The sequence below is a fragment of the Tetrao urogallus genome (genome assembly GCF_951394365.1).
Source record: "Tetrao urogallus genome assembly, chromosome: 1".
Classification (NCBI taxonomy): domain Eukaryota; kingdom Metazoa; phylum Chordata; class Aves; order Galliformes; family Phasianidae; genus Tetrao; species Tetrao urogallus.
The window spans coordinates 158,259,885-158,278,051 of record NC_136813.1 but is presented as its reverse complement, the minus strand read 5'-3'; the positions used below and the strand labels follow the sequence as shown (position 1 = coordinate 158,278,051).

At 38.9% G+C, this 18,167-nt stretch overlaps 1 protein-coding gene across 1 annotated transcript in view; it reads right to left on the bottom strand.

The window, feature by feature from the left end:
• PTPRR (protein tyrosine phosphatase receptor type R) overlaps positions 1-18,167 on the bottom strand; it is a gene marked incomplete at both ends in the record, with an annotated part of 144,341 nt that overhangs the window by 29,345 nt on the left and 96,829 nt on the right. The window contains 1 exon segment of the mRNA XM_079546006.1: positions 5,156-5,342. Coding sequence (XP_079402132.1) covers positions 5,156-5,342 — 187 coding nt within the window.

Below are 18,167 nucleotides of genomic sequence, written 5' to 3'. Positions count from 1 at the left end.
TGAGTTCTCAACAGAATGAGTCTCTGCCTCTTTTTTCAGGCTAGTAAAAACCATGCTGCTAAAATCCTTTTTTCTTGCAGATTCAGTTCCATTTCCCTGCACTGCCATCCATGTGATGCCTGTGCTAAGGGTAGGATCTTAGTTGTAAAGCTCCACTCCTGCATAAATCTCATCTAACTCCTCCAGGTCAAACCATCTCTTCCCTGTCCTACTTCTGATGCCCCTTCCTTCATACTCACTTCCTTTCCCCTTTTGTACCCATGTCTATCCTCTTCCCAGTAGTCACCTGTATGAGGATCTTCTCTTTGGCCCTTGGGCTCTGAAGGGTGCCAACTAGTATGGGTTGTGAGCACCTTGCACTCACCTAGTGGCTGAGACTCACTGGTCCAGTAAACTCAGTGTTAACATCACTGGTGCTCTGCTTCTGAAAGATTTTATTGCTGAACTGAACAACAAGAGAGGGCAATACATTAAGCTTCTGTCTAACAGAATCTATGCAGGTTATCTGAAGAGTCTAGAAAAAAGATGTGAGGAAGGGCCTGCACAAGTGATTATTGTCAGTGGGGCTTTTCCAGTCACCTAGCTGTCTACTTGTTGATGCTTCTTGGAATTTTAAAATAGTTCATTAGTTTGGCCGGTTACTGACAGATGGAGAAATGCTAGCAAGCTGAAAACAGGAATGTATTTCTTTGGCCAACAATGTCAATTAATAATATTAATTACTTACATCCTGTAAACACTCTGTAGTCAGTGGGCTCCTCCCAGTATTAAGTACTTATGAGGCCAAGGGCACAGACAGAAATCTGCCAGTGCACTATGGATCTCAGCCACAGACAGGTCACTTATTGTGAGGCTGGCTACGAAATGCAACAGAGGATTCCAGAATAAAATTCAGGAGTTGATGAGGAAACCATCCTGCTAGTGGGGGGATAGATAAACCCAGCTGATTGCAAAACGCATGAATTTTGTGTGAATAAGCACACAAAATCTGTAGGTAACTAGACAATGCACATCAAGCTGTTTTACATAAATGTATGATATTTTAAAATAGAAATTTATAAGCTGAAGGCTGTTGCACTCATGTAACTATAAATTCATATACACGTAGGCTTTTGTTCTTGGGCTCCTCCACCTATCTGTGTGATAACGTTCTAATAACAGGAATTTTGGTTCATGTTTGGCTTCTCAAATGCTACATCTGTTCATGCACATAAACAGATATGACTTGGGTCTCTGAGAGCATTCCAGAAAATTTGGCAAAATTTAGGAAAATGGAGGCAATCCAGTTAAGGACTTGCTATATTCATGCCTCCTTTTTGATGAGAGCCAAGTTTTACAGATTCAACTATCTCACTCTTTCCCATACAAAACTGCCCCTTCTGAAATTCCAGTGTTTCAAGAACTGAAATTTCTCCATTCCATCACCAAGTTCTGAAGTTCTTGTAAGTAGTAGTAAGCTACTAAGCAGATACTTGCTGGATAATTTATGTTTCTTCTTCATTGCAAATCAGGTATTTGAGTAAAAATATCCAAACTTTCTGCTAACCAAAAAGAAAACAAACAAACAAAAAAACAACAACCCAACAACCAAAAAAAAAAAAAAAAAAAAAAACAGAAGAAAATAGCATTTTTGTTTTAATAAATATTGTGCAAAAATATTTTGAACATTTGATACTGACAATTAAAAAGCAGAACTAATACCCCTCTATAATGGTAATTAAAATAATTCTTTAAACCAAGTGTAACTCAAAAGATATCATCTTTCAGTTTTCCATTGAAAACTTCGAACATCATTTCTCAATTTTCAGCATAGTTGGACTGTTTTCATGGGAAATGGTAATTTTAGTCTCAAAAAGACTTTCTTGTTGTATTTTCTTAGCTACTTAAAACAAGCTGACTGAGCAGAATGAGTGAGGGTTATATATTGTGTTCTTTATATGCTTAACATTTCTACTAAAGCTATTATCTGTAGCCAGGAAGACATTAGACAGAAAGTGTACAGCAGCCTCATCTTAAAAGACGTTCAAAAAAAATCTAAAACTGGAACAGAAAAATTGTGATCTTCAATATAATTCTCTGGAGATATGGAATGGCCAAAGTTGCATTGTGTCCTACTGAAAGAAGAATAAAATATGAGCATCAGTTGATCCAAAACCAAGCAGGGATGTTGTGTGAGAGGATCTGGGTACATGAGATTCTATGAATAGGCCAGCTTGTTAGGATACAGTTCATAGAGACACGGGAACTTAAAACACAAAAAAATTGTTTCTCCAAACCTTCCAGCCTAAGCCACAGAATGACAGAAAATGGACGATATAAATGGTGGTAAAAGAATGTTGGATTCCTAGAATTTTTTCCATGTGCAGGCTAACCAGTTGCTAGTAAAACAACTTAGCGATTTATTTTTCCAAAGCAAATGACTTTCACACTAAAGCTCGTCTCTTTAAAAGAGAAAAAAAAAAAAACTGGACTGTTTCATAGGGATGCAATCATTCATATTGAAAACCAGTCTTAGATGAAACTCATCATTTATTTCACCGACTCACATCCTCAGACTTTTAATAAGAATTGAAAGCCTTCTATGTCTTTGTTAGACCTGTGTCAGTTTTGCCTGTTTGTTTGCTAATGAATTATAAAAACTAAAAACTTTAGGCTAAGGTTGAGTTAAGTAGTTGGGTGCGTTAGGTGTAATGGCGATGGAAAGTGCAGCAGTAGTAGCAAAGTCCCAGGCTGCAGCAAGTAAAGGTCTGCTCAATTGCAACAGCCACGGGCAGAGAAATAAAGCAAAGAAGCCGCTCACCTTTGGAAGGCCTCAGGTACACAGAGATCTCCAGCAACATACTCTTGCCTCCACTGCCAACCCTTAAATGAGGTCTGGGAAGGGGCAGATCCCGGCTCCACCCATTCCAGTCACTCAGGTGCACTGTCCCTGGTTTAGCCCTGCCTTCCTACCAGGTACTCAGTCACTGCTTCAAGCCATGACTTAGCATTTCCACTGCAGTTTGGTTTCGCAGATCTTGCACCCTCTGATAGCAAGCTTTCTGAGAGAACTGTAACAATGGTATGAGCCTTTCTTTGTTTTGAACTGGCCACCCCAGAGTGTTCTTTTAGCAAAAACCACAATGAATATTCATCCTTGTTTACTTTCTCAATACTGATGGTTTTATAGGCTTCCATTAGAAGTGCTTTCCTAGTCAGGAGTCCTTGACTGAGTCTATTCAATATCTCTTGATACAGAAGCTGCTCTAGCCCTTGATGATATTTGCCATACTTGTTCATGTGCTTTGGGATGGAGTAATCAGAACAGCTTGCATTTGTGACCGTTATAATTTTTCCACCATTGTAAAGATGTTTTCTATTTTATTCTTTACTTCCTTTATCACGAGTCAGCCTTGTATTTCAGAACCCACTGAAGTATGGAGAACGATTTCCCCCTGAATGCATAATGTTTTATTTATCAACCCTGAATTTCATTTACCTTGCCACACTCATTTAATCCTTCTGGAACTTCTTTGAAGTCAGTTTCTGATTTTACTACCATTCATAACAGAATATCATCATCAAACTTTATCACCTTACTATTTAACCCCTTTTCCAGATGGCTTTTGAGCATCTTGGTCAGTTTCAGCTCCAAAGTAGATGTCCCTGAGATTCTGGTGATGACCTTCTTTTACTCTAAGAAGCATCTGTATCTCCTACAAATCCTTCCTATGTTGCAAACACTGCAATGTTTCTTCCCCACTGTACTGCATTTGCTCATATATCCATTGGCATCTTTCTCTATCATAATTCTTTGCTGTTTCTCTGACACATACATCAGATTTACAGGTCTATAGCTATTTGGATCTCTTCTGGAGCCCTTCTGAAGAAGGACTTGTTACTTTTGTTTTTTTATCTCCTCGGGTACTGGGACCCAAGTGCTAAGCTATATCTGCCCTGTTAATACATCAGTAATTGCATACATGAAATCCTCCAGGGCTCCTGGGTGAATACCAGCTTATTCCAGTGATTACCTTTTATTCACTTTATTGATCTGTTCTGTTCCATTAACACTTCAATATCAGACAGACCCTTTTGTGATCTATTTTAATCTACTTCTGCCACACAAGTATGAAATTCCACACATTCTTCTATGGTTGACCACAGATGTAAACGACATAAACACTCTTCTCCTATTGCCTCACCTTCTCCAAGTCTTTTTTTTATTCCTTTGATCTTCTATTGATCCTTGTACTCTCCATTTAATTTTGTGCTTTTGATCTATTTAAAAATAAAGCTATAAGGTTTTCTGTAAATTCAAAACTTTTTTTTTGACCTGCCTTATTCAGCTTTCACATTCAGCCGGCTTCTGTTTACACTCAGTTCTATTTCCTTTGTAAACATTATCTCCTTATATCTGATAAACTTTTTAATCTGTCTCTTTTGCAGTACTGGTCTTTTTTCAAGTATTTGTCAAGTAATGTTAATAACGTGTTTTCCATGAGTCAGTTTTCCTGCTATGATTTGTTTCATCCTGATCACTGTCTTTGTTGTACATTCCTTCCTACCTTTTCAAATATACTAAATACACTTATAAGAGTCTTTTCTGGTTGTTTTTTGGTTTTTTTTTTTTTTTTTTGGTCTTGAGTATATTAGGCCCATACTATGGAGTATTTGCTAAGGACATGTTAGTCTGACTCAGGAGCTGCTTCTCTTTTTATGGTGTCTGTGTTTGCTCCAAAAATGTCATTTGCAGTAACTAAAAGTTTAGTCTTTGAATTATAAACATTACTAACAGGTGATTACATGGGGATGAACAAATTCTCCAATTATTACCGTGTTTTCTGTCACCACATCCTTATGATCTCTCTGAAACTGTCACAGTGTTACTGCTGGATGTTAGTACCACAGCACTAATGCAACTTTCATCCCACCCATGAACAGAATAGGAATCTGTGTTATCTATGGCTATAGATAACAGTTATCTACGAGTATTTATTTATTACAGTTGAGTTCAGATTTCTAAACGTAAAACACCACCTTGGAACAACCTAATCCTCCCTTCAGAAATAATTTGCACCTTGATATTAAAATGTTGCCCAATTACTCTTTTTCTACAGTTTCTGTTGTGCCAGTCATCACAAAATCCTCATGTAAAGCTTGTTGTTAAACTCACCATGAATTCTGTTTGAAGTAAATGAGAACATGCAACTGCATCTCGAAGCTGCTGCCTTGTGAGGACGCGACCAGCTGACTGCAGATATTCCATGGCCACTTTTTCTCGTGGAGTCGGCACAGCAACAAAAGGCTCAATACTTCCCAAACTACTCATATCCAAAGTTAGAGAGACATTGGATCCTCGCCTGCATTAGAAAATAATTAAAAGTTATTTTGAAAGTAGAATGTACTGTAAATCCCATGCTCATGCAGCTGTCTCTGACTGTGTAGTCTGTGTAGTCACTGGGACATTTGGATGTATGAAAAGATTGGTTTCATTGGGACACTGGGTGGCCAGAAAATCAAGATTTTACAGCTCATCCTACATCTTGAATCGAACAACTGACTCTTCAAAAACAGTCTGCTATGGAGGAACTTCAGACTGTTCTTAAAAGAGGAAAATGTTTCTGGTATGCTACTTAATCTTTCTGTGTGCCAAATATGCAAGTGGTATGTTAGTAAGAAAGAAATGTTTCACAGAAAGAAAAGGGAATGTATTTGTAGCATGTATGTATAACAAGCTGGAAATAAATTCATGGATGTCAGCTGCATCTTTAAGTATCTAGTCAAATTAAATATAAAACGTGGAGGGGGAAAATGATAAAATCAGAAGAATAAGTGGAAAGGAGGTGCCAACATCATGGACTCTAAGTTAATGGACAGTGTCATGGGTGAGGTAAGTGACAAGTGAGAGGCAAAAACAGCACTGAACCACAGAAGAAGGAATGGTCACAGACTTAGAGCGCTTATTCAGAAAAAATAGGGGAAAATATCTTTGAGCTGTGGAAATACAAATAAAGCATATGACTGCTAACCTTTTTGTTGCTTTCTCCAAATCACATGTAAAGAAACGTTTTTCCTAGTTTCAACTCATTAATCAAATGTTACCTACTCAGTCCTTAACTTGAGGCATACTGATGGTGATAAATCCATGCTCTTTTAACTGTGATGACTAAATGCACATCTTTAGGACTTTATCAGAATTACTGTATTTACTAATCAGAAATTGGTACTGTGAAGGCTATGAGTTAGCCAGCTATCTCTGAACTGGGCTACAGATACCCTGCTGAGTGTAAACATGTCTCTAACATCAAGCAGCAATGTGAACACAGAGATGTCACAACACAAGTTTTATCCCCTTGACTGTAATGCATATTCTTTTCTGATGTTGTGACTGAACATCCTGATGTGTTGCAGTTCTATTTTCAAATCTTTTTTATGTCACCAGAATAAGTATACTCTGAGGGTTTATTGCTTTCTTCTCTGGTTGTAATCATACTAATAGAACTCTTTGTTTTGTTCTGACACAGCTTCGATGCCTTCCCTCTTTGTTACACATGTCAACAGATCCCTTAGTAACTTTGTTTTAAATTAAACCATTTCTATCATGTCATTCTGCATGAACAGTAATGATTTCAGCCACCCACCTGACACTTAGCAAAACGCAAAACTACAGTTGCCAGGAAAATAGACCACCTGATGGAACTAGTGAATCTCAGATAGTGCCATAGTGTCCATGAGCCTATTTCAGCATAAATGATGAGTGGGTGACTGCAAGAAATGTGCTGTCCAAGCACGCAGATGGTTACAGTGAGTCAGCAACAGAAGCTGTGGTGGGAGAGAGGCAAGACGGAACAGAAGTGGTTGCAGACAGCTGGCCGCCTCGTGGGTTAGACAGGGACAACTTTTATTGGCAGAGGGAAGATGGAGGGGTAGGATTCTACTAATTCACCTAGGTGGAATGCAGGGCTGAAGGAGCATATTGAGCAGAAATTATGAGCAGCTGTTATATGATGTGTGATTTTACTCTATCACACAGAGGTCCCATATGGTGGCTGCTCTCTGCGGGCTAGTCCTGGCTCATGTACCTGAGCCATGTCCTGAGGGACCATTCCTGTCTGTAGGATAGCCAGTCCTTCAGACATTCGTCAAGGAAAACATCCTGTTAGACTACATTCTCATAAAAACCATCTTGCTTAAGCATCTCTTCTGAGCACGACTAGCAATTTATTCCACAGGAAAGGGCTGTCCCTCAAACAGGTGGTTCTGAGGGCTTCTATCACAGAACAGATCTTTTGAAAATGAGCCAGAAAACTACAGAAAAGGTGTGAAATGAATCCAAAATGTTCAGACTATCTTTGGTTGAGAAGCGGGTAGCAATTGAGATCCAGCCATACTTCTGGAAGAGTCTACTGAGATTTCCCAGTATAGAGGAAAAGTATTTTCATTGTTTAACAACAAAGTGCAGTGAAAATGTTAATATTTTCTTTGGCTTTTACATTGTTATAACTGACAGTCTTGGCAAAAAGGCTATTTCCTTTCTAACAACGACAGAAAATATACCTGGTCTAATTATAACTTTGAGTTTTTAGCTTTTACCATTTATGGGGATTATTGATGAATACCAGTGTTGAGAGTCAAATAACTTAGTCTGAAAAGAAAATGTAGTTTTAGCTACATATTTAACACATTGAAATCTATATACAGAATAAATACTGAGCAGAGGACAGAAAATAACTACCTAAAGGACTGCAACCTTGTTAGAAATACCATTTGAAGGCATGGGATGGACAATAGCTTTGAAGGTAATTCTTCCACAAAAATGGGCAACTCAACACTTTCAACAAGAATGCCTAAGTTAATAAAAAGCTTTTAAGAATGTTTACACTAGGTAACTATTGCGGAGATTAATATTAATCATATTGACTATTGAGTTCTAGATCATACTGATGGACAGAGCTGAAAACAGGACATGATGCTGAAAGACCTGGGAGGGCATGAACTCAACATATTCTTTATGTTCTAGAGTAAGATGCTTGTAGTCTCAGATTCTGCTCTGGCCTCTTGGATTCTCTATGTTCTTCTCATAGTTAAATTGGTCACTTTCTGGAAAGAAGAGTAGAAAGCATGTTAAGCAGTGTGCCTTCCTTTTCTTGCGCTACTGGAGAGAACGCACAATAGATCAATGGGATCACTGACACTGCTAGTCAGACAACTAATTTTTCTTGGGTCCCTCTAAACACCCTAACTACATCCTTCCCTTGCAAACTACAGTGAAGAAGAAGGCACATGCTTATTTTTTCCCCTTATTTCTGAATATTTTCAATTCTATGTCACAATCCTCTATAAATAGCTTTATTTTCTGTGCCCTGTGTTAATAGCCCAGGCCAATTAGAGAAAATTGATTTGTTCCTTTGTAAGTAGAGTCCCTTGCTCTGGAACACCTCAAGTTCTGTCTTGGCGGCGATGTGCATCATGTAAGGAATCTGTAAACATTCGTGACAACATCTCATTAAAGTCGGCTTGAGACTAAATCTTCCGACACTTCGTCAGCTGGGACAGCCACATCATTACTGGGTATGTGAATAAGTGCAATCAGGAAACCACTTGTGTCTGTGTATTGTCTAGTACCTCAGAGGGGGGCCTACTACATATCCATGGCCCTCTTTTCAATAAGGCAATAGGAACAAGCCCACTGATGAGAATCCACTGGAGGATTTTTAATGGTACATTTATTGATGCAGACTTTATTAGGAGTAAGGTAAAAAAAAAAAAATGCAATGTTTTGTTTGTTTCAGAACTCTCCAAAGGAAGCTCCACCTGTCCACCGCACGGGGCTGCCAGGTTACTAAAGCCTATTAATCATTAGCAAGGTCATTTCCAGGTTTTCCATGACCCTAAAATTAAGCCATGGTTGGTGATTATGACAATCCAATTACCCGACGCAATTTTTCCCAGTTGATTATTTAAGCTGGACAACTTCTTTAAATACACCTTTTCATGTTTATTCAGCACTCTCGAAAAACACAACGCCCAGATTCCCAGTCCCTAGCGGGCCTGGTGCCTCCCGGTGCTGGGATGAGTGGCAGGGCTGCAGCCCATCAGCAGCCATTGCCCTTCGACCCCGCCATTGCAGGCACAGGAGGTGCTTCCGCCCCGCATGCCCTCCTCGCCCCACCGCTGCGCCCCTGAGGCCGAAGGCAGGCCTATGTCAGCCCCGGGTGGAAGGAAGCCATTAACGACTGGGAAGAGTAGTGCTGGCTGTGGCTGCTAGGGAGGGAGCTGCTTCATGCCCAGAGATCCTCTGTGCGCAGGGATGCTCAGCAGAGCTTCTCTCTCTGTTTTATGGCAGGGAAACCGCCACCGTTCCCCCATGAGTTTGATTTCTGTGGTATTCCTCTGGTCTATATGTGGGTCCTGGTGCTCAGATATTGCAGGGGTATTGCAGTGAGCATTCAGGTGGGCTGTAATTGCACTGAAGAATCACAGTTAGGCACATGGTTTCCATCCTTACTGCCTTACTGATGCCTTTTCGAGTGCCAGAATCGTCTTGCTTGTCTAGTTTCATGTTTCAGTAGAATAATTCATAGGAAAACAAATTTAAATTCACAAAATTAGGCAATTGAAAAACTATAGGACCCAGCTTTCCTGCTGATCTTCAAAATTTCTAAGAGAAAAGGGTCATGCAGATGAACAGATGGATAAACGAGGCTGTTGTGGGGTAGGGATGTGAAAAGCTCAGCAAATCAGAAAAGTACATAATGTTGTTTTTGTTAGTAATACTGTATTTTGAGATAAAATAAATAAAAAGAGAGTACTGAATAACTCCCATTGACTTCATCAAGAAAAATCAGATCCTGTGTTTAAAAAAAAAAAAGCATGAGAGGAAATACGTAGAGGTTAAAAAATCTTTGAAAAGGACTGAATATACTGCCATTTCCTATTAGCCTTGGGCAAACAGTAACATAGACCTTCTAACATAAAACTGAGACATTTCTTTGCAAATCCAGATACACAATGTCCATTATAGTCAGTCGTCAGAAGACCAAATGATGACTCTCATTTGAAGCAAAATATAATTGGATAAATGTTAAAGTAATATTCACAGTGCGGTTAAATAATTACATCTAATAAGCATAAGAATAGTTTACACATTTTTCACAAATGTTTCTTTCTCTATACTTGATAGTGTGAAATATGCAACACTTTGTACTGGTCACATTAATGGATGCTTAGGGAAAGCAGTGTGAATGAGACTGTGGTTACATTAATTGGTATGGTAATCTCCAGATTTTTCCTGCTTATCAGCATATATTTCAAACAAGTCTTCTAAGCATGTGGTAAAACTCCCTTTACTAACAACCTGAACTGTAAAAGAGAAGAATCACTTTTTCTAGGTACACATTTTTTGTGGAATTGCCAAGCTTGAGAGTTTCAGTTTTCTGTTATGATGCAACACATATTAATGAATATTCTGACAGAAAAGAAAAACAGATTATGATAATATGCAAATTCCACTAATGTAATTATCCTCTAATTTACTCCTGCTTTCACCAAAAGTCGATCAGTATATTCAGCATACGTTTGAGAAAACAGTGAATAAAAAATCATTGTGCAACTATATGAATGTCATCCAAATAATAAACACTGCACATAGAGCATACAATACACTTTTTATTTTTACACTGCTAGGTGCTTTATGAAACATTGCTATACCAATTTTATACTTTGTAGGTCTATGATGAAAACTCAAGTTCCCTAATGATCTCTCATTTGCCTGCTAATATTTTGGGGTTCTGTTTAGCCTTCACTTGTATAAGTGCTGCAACTGTTAGGAAATGACTCAGACCTGGGGTTCTCAACACTTCTAAACAAATCAAGCCCACATCACACAGAGTGAAGTGCTAAAGACTCAGAAGCTGCAATCAATGAACTAATGAGGGGAAGCAAGAATTAGTGTTAGAAGCAGGACTAAAACCCAAAGTTCCCTAAATCCTCATCATTTCTGAATTCACCTGAAATCATTTTGAAATCATTTGTCACAAGTTTTCTTCTCTAAAGGCAAGTTCTCTTCAATTGATTTTAAGATTCATTATCAATGATGTCAATCATTTACTTAAAAACAACACAAGAATACAAACTAATTTTGATAGAAAGCCTGTATGAATATAAAATGACTGATTTATGTTGCATTAAAGGGTAGTATGCATCATGACCAATCAATGCAGCCTGATACCTAAAAGGACCTATTCCACGCAGTTCATATTTGGTTATTTTGCAGCGAATTTACTATGTATAAAAATAAATAATGAACACATTTCCATCTTCTGCACTTCGGTGAGCAGATGGTTAAAAACTGATCTTCCTCCCAGTCCTGATATCCCATGCCATTCTTAAAACACCAGAGAGTACCTACAGAGCTCCTCTCCTGCCTATGGACTTCTCTTTTTTTATGGCTTCCAGCCTCAGTTCCAAATAAAATGAATTTTTCAGTTCTTACACATTAATCTTTTTTGGCTCTAATTCCCTTTTGCTGGAGAGGAGATACTGGATGGATAAGTAGATACTAGTCTGATGTTTCCACAAGCATGCTTCACTATTCAGTTGATATTACTGATGTTTACAGCACTTCTACATGCATCTGGGATAAATCCTGCAGCCACTTATGTGGGAGACCCCATGTTACCTACCAGAATAACTCACTTATGGTAAAAAGAAGTACACTGGATATAACACTGGGGCTAATACCTATCACCAAAAAGCCATAGCTAGAGGACATTTAAGCTCAGCACTGTAAGAGATGCAACTGGTTGGGATACACTGATCCTAGGCATTTTCTGGTAGGAAGATTTGCCATTTCTGCTCATGTTTACTCTATCACATGGTTCTCTTCATAGTATTCTAGTGTTATGCTATTCTTTTTTACACTTATTTGCATGTGAACAATTGATGCTTCTTGCTCCCTACTCTGAGGAAGGGGTTTGGACAGATAGTGTGCATTCTGAAAGAAGAGGATATACAGCTAGTGGGAAAGAAGGCTTCCACCCCACTGCAGTTTCCTAGACTGAAGAAACCTTATGGCAGCTCCTGGCAGCATCCTCTAGCCCTCTGTGAGTCCACAGGCACAGATCAGGAGCCTCAGCTATAACGTTTCAATAGCTTCTCTGGAAAACGAAGGCACTTCACCCTCCAGAGGGTCTGATCTTATTTCCAGAGCCATGAGCAAGAGCCAATTCCTCTAACACTAAGGCCAATACCTCTAACACTAAATTGCAAACAATTCTCAGGATCTACTCAGAGCTCAGCATGTCAAAATGAACTACGGAAATGGTTTTGACAAGTACTTCTGGACTAAGTTTTAAGCAATCAGTATCTGGTTAGGACAGGAATGGCTCAATATCCTGTGGAGGAAAACAGCTGACATGAGAGTAGTTTCAACTTTCTCTCTTTTAATCATGCTTTCTAATGTACTGCCAATTCACTCCTGTTCTGCCCTCGATAAGGCTATGCCGCTCTGCTACGGGAACTGACTGTTCAAAAATTCAAAGCTTATACAAGCTCCCATTTTTTCCTGTAGATTATTTCAATGATCAAATTGCATTTTGTCACGCAGACTCCTCTCTCCAGTAAAATTTGAATGGTAACACAAAGCTATATTTCAGACTCATTCTCACATACACAAGCTTTTAGCACGGGTAAAAACTGAGTTAAATGTTCAAAAACAAAAATAAATGAAGATGCTAATTTGTTGTGCTCGTTTGAGTTGTTTGTTCTGAGCACCGAATAAATGTTTTCTGATTTATGCTTTAGATGGTAGAGCTTTAATTGAATGCAGTCATGTTTATTACTACTATTCGCTTCTTGCATTGCAGTTCTATTCTATAACAGTTGTTCTATTTCACACTGGAGGCCTCACTGCACAAGCATACAGGCTTAACCTACCTGTTCTGTCTCCAATTAATACACATGCTAATTTAAACCAAGCTATAATGAGTATAAACAAAAGTGATTGAAAGAACAGGGAAATAGAAAAGTGAATGGAGAGTAAAAAACATTCAGTTGATAAGGATGCAAAGATAAAACAAAAGCTCAAGTTAAAGAGTTCAGATAACGCACAAGGAAAACCATCAAGAAATGTTAAAAAAAAACCTCACATATTCTGTCTGCTGTATCTTTAATCTTAACAATTAAAAAAAAAATAAATTCTATAATTTCCAACTTTGATCTCCTGGGTAGCTGCAGTCCAACTGCTTCTCCCAGCACACACAAGTCTCACTTCTGTGCTAAGCACTATAGATTGATAAGAGTGTTTGCCTGCAGTGTGCAAAGAACTACCTATCTGGCCTACCTAAGAGAAGGGATCTGATAAATGAGAATGAGGAGATGCAACACTACAGCAGGCGCTTTGGGGGAGGTAATTTTTTAAGACTGCACACCTTAACTTAGATGATTTTTGTTTTAATAAAACAGAAGTAATCTCGATAACCATGAATTTAGCATCACGTGTTCTATATTAATTAACCTCATGAGCACAATTTCTACTTCCAACCTGCTGCTCCTTTAAGGAATAAAATATGCAATCCTTAAATCCAAACAAGAAAGAAAGTAATCTGTTAATATATTAATGTACTGCAACACACTTTTGAGAAAACTATCCACTCTGGAAAAAGAAATGGATAGAAATATTCTTCATGTAAATGAGCAAAGGGAGTTCTTTATACAGTATCAGTAAGAAAAAAATATTTTTTTATTGTTACTTGAAAACTAATCAGTACAATGAGTTCTTTCCTGGTGCATTTGCCATTTGGGAAAGACAGGAAGGAACATCTGGGAAAAGAGGCGTTTACTACACCCTGTCAACCTTAAGATAATGAAAAAGCACACTCCTTGTTTATTTGACTTGGTCTTCATTATCTTTAAATTACTGCAAGTGTCACAGAGAAGATTTCTAAGCAGACAAATGAATTGTTAGTGCACTCTGTAGAAATTACTGAACGACAGCAGTTCCTGACAAATGTAAAACCTGCAGGCCCACAGCGTTCTTCAACAAAGCTGCGCCATCTATGGACAGTGTCCCTTGCTCCTGAAGGCAGCTGATGCAATCACTCCATTCAGTGACACGGTGGGCCAAGTATCTCAGGCTGGCTGGACAGACCAGAAATCCTTTTAGCTCATACACTTTGGAAGACACAGTCCCATTTCCAGAATGACTCATGTGCCTAAGCTAATCTGCAAAATTGATAGGATTTAGGATCTCAAAGACAGGAGCCAGAAATGTACATTCAGCTCTCCTGTTTAAGTATGTAAACCTTTCTCTATTCTTGGTATTTTCTTCTTGATTCACTTCACTTTTCTTTATTAGTTTCCAGCTATGCTTTCTATGGGAATGCTTGCTCAAACAGTAACGCACCAATTACCTGGATTCCTTTTGAAAATGGGGTTTAGGATATCCGTTTCGCTTTGCAATTTGAAATGGAGCAATGCTTGAGTGCTTTCAAAAGACAGCTGTAAGTGTCCAATACCAGGGCTTACTTTATCTTGAACTCTAGGAATAAAATACATCTTTTTAAGTTCCACTGTCAAGCTGTATAGTCCCATTAAGGTCTAAGCAGCAGTTGAGAAGAAGACAGGTAAGTGGCCTGGAATTTCTTTCTATAGAGCTCAGCAGGTCCTGTAGCTTGCATATGGTGGCCTTGGCCATGCCTACTGCTCACCTATATCGGAGATGTTCCTACAGATGAATGCATAGGCTGAGATATAGAGAAGGGAAACATATTTCTACCTGTGCCCAGAGATATAGGCACAGGTCTGAGCAAAGGCTTCTTGGATCTACTCTTCCACATTACACTCTACCTCAGTGAATTAGTATATGCTGGAAACTTCAGAGTGCAATAATTATAATTGCTTCTTATTCATAGTTCTCTATTAGCTAAGAATTCCTGGCCTCAAAAATCCTAACAGTGTTTGATATAAATTCACTTCAATTAATTTGAATAGAGAAGGGAAATGTAAGGAGTCTGATAAAAGCAGTATTACTCTAAACACACATCGAGTAATGAAATAAAGAGAAGGGAGAAGTTATATTTGAAAGAAAATTGAACTGCTCTCCTTGCCCCAGTCTCCACCCCAAATCTGTCACCCTAAATACTCAACAGGCAGGGATCCATACAGCTAATGATGCAGCATGTGTCACATTAACATATATGGCAGGGAGGCATGAAGTCGGGGTACTATGTCAGATCAAAGGTTAACTTGTATCCCGTTTTCAAATAGCCACAAAGAGGAGGTTTAGGGAAAGGACACCAGCAAAGTAAGCAAGAATTACCAATTACTTAATTAACGCTGATACCTTCTGTCAGTATGTCCTCCAGCTCCTAGCTATCTGTAGCTTAGGAACAAACAGAACAAAGCACTGATTGCACAACTTTGTGTGTAGTGGCTTCTCTTCCAAGATTTTCCCTTCAGACAACAATCTTTGCTCACTTTATGACCCCTGCAGTATCCCAGGACCATGAGCTCTGTAGCATGGAGGATTTGACTGGGCAATAGCAAACACTACACATAGTGACCGGAGTAGAGTTTAGGCCATCCACACCGGGGAAAATCCTTGTGACAAAGCAGAAAATATTTATTTCATTCTAATCTTATCAGCAAATTGCAAATGCATTCTCTGTAGCTGAAGGATTACCCTTGGTATTAATTACAAGACCAGCTTTCTGATTTTCACGCCTTCTTCTTTCACAAACCTATTATGTAGTGTGCTCTGAAGGCTAAATTCTCTTTGCAGATACCCCTACAAATCCACTGAGGCAAAACAAGCTAATAGGGTATAAAGTGAAACAACACCATGCAAATTGAATTTACTAGCTATCCAGTACTTTGCTGCAGCCTCAATTGTTTTCCTTTATTTGTTGTAAGACCACACTGTTATGGCCACTATCAAACACAGGGAAAGGAACTGAAAGTCTTTAGACTGTACGAACATCCTCCAGTGGAATTTGCTACAACTCAGGAAGGATTTGAGACATCTCAGAGAAGAGAGATAGAGTTTCCCAAGGGACAGAGGGGCAGGCTCTGCTGCCTGCTGCCCTCACTGACTCCAACTCTCATTGGCAGCATGGCTTTGCAGGGAGCTGCCGTTGGCCATCCCGAAGCACTGAGACGGAGTTCCCTAGAGAAATACTGTGCTTAACGACATTTTTCTGTGTGGGAATTATATACAGCACTTCCCCTTCTGATGCCTATCACATATTTGAGCAGTCATTTGAAGTTGCTGTGTTCTGTTTTGCTCCTGTTATCAAGATGCAGTATTAACAAAACAGAGATAATTATAGCTACCATAAATTAATAACAACAATGTCCTCTGTTTGTTAAGCATCAAAAGCACATTCTTTGACAGGGCACAAAAGGGAAGTCCCTTTTCCCAGAAAGAGATATCACTGTCATAGCTTCTTACAGATTCAATTGGCTAGAGGACAGAACGAAGAGTTCACGAGTTTGGGTATTTTATGAAGATGAGACTGGTTTGCATGATTTCCTTGGATTAGTCACTTAACCAATTAATGTCTCATTTGCCTTAGCATGAAAACAATAAAAAGAGCTGCTGAAATATGTTGGTCATACAAAGCTAACGTTCAAAGTCAAAGCAAATGGATGCATCAGCTTGGATGTGATGGAACCAAGGCAGACAAACAACTCTACCAAGAACTGGGCTGAAATGTCAATGTCATATGGTATCAGCTACCACTTATAGGAAATATTTCCTGAGCTAAGCCATTCTCACAGCATATTTCAGGCATCCTCATGTATGCTGTTGTAGTACTGCTTCTCTGTTTCCTGAGGCATGCCTGACTGCCTGTACGCATCTACTACCTTGCCTTATATTTAGATTTTCAGGGTTTTTTTTTTTTTTTTTTTTTTTTTTTTAATAGAGAATCATTTAATCTCTATATGTATAAAGACTCTTGCACAAACAGATCCTGATATGTGACCGAGGAATTCAGGTGCTACATTAATATAAACGCTAAGAGAATTTACCACAAGAGCTGAGGAACAGAAATAGCCTGACCTACAGCAGTGTTATTTGAGGAAAGGTGTGTTTGCAAACAAGCGACATTTCTGCTAGCAAATGATGTTAAGCTTTCTGTACGTAGCGATTCTGACTGTGTAGGAGATCTCTGCTGAATTTCCAGGACCGGCTTTTTCCAAAAATAAGCACTGTAATTATTCAACTGCCATCATTTGCAAGTGTTCTTCTGACAAGGCACAGAAATAAAATGAATTATGACTGCAGTCAAATAAGAGAGTCATGGCCTGGAATATTAACTGATGGCTACTATGTAAGCTGGATGCTTAGTAACTATTGTCCAGTATATGGCTTCCTGCGAGTCAGAGACGTACTTATTTATTTCATGTTTCATTTTTGGAGATGTTTTGATGTTTTACTTTTCTTTCTTCAGCTGGTGTTCTTTGTCTGTTCCTAATGTTTTAAATCAAGGGCAACTGAGGTAAATTCAACTTTAAGCAGTTCTGCAGAACACCTGGACAAGAGAAATTGCATGACCAATGAGAAATACAGTGCAAAACAACATAAAAGGTGAATATTTCTGCCTTAATTTGAGGCATAATCCTTTTTCAGACATTAACGGCAGCATTCAAGGAGACCATAAAAAAAGTCACCAAATGTGAAAAATAAACCTTAACTGCAAACATAAAAACTTTGTATATCTGGTGTGGATGCTCCTTTCTGCACTGGTTGTTCATTTTCCTGAAATCAGCACCTGTTGGGATCTAGTCAAGGACTCATGAACTGCAATACAGCTCACCCTGTGCAATACAGTAGCCTGACTCTTACAATGCAACTGATGCTCTCCTCACTCTCTTAGTCCTCAGCACTGTATTTCCAAACTGCCCATGCAAAAAAGAGTGGTATATTTGTTGGACACAACCTGCTAGGGGCTGAGCTATTCGGAACAATCAAATCCAGCTAATTTGCATCCTCACTTTTCCAGCTGTCCCACTCTGCCTACACATTAGACTCAGAAGCCCTTACTGTGATGGGTGGCTACCGAAGCAAAGCAGAGCCAAAGAAGTCAATCACTGAAAAGCTGCAGCCTTTGGTTTAGCTGTTTGGCCAAACAGTGCTTAAAAACCCAAGCCTGCTGGTGGACAAGACAAAGGAATTACGCAGC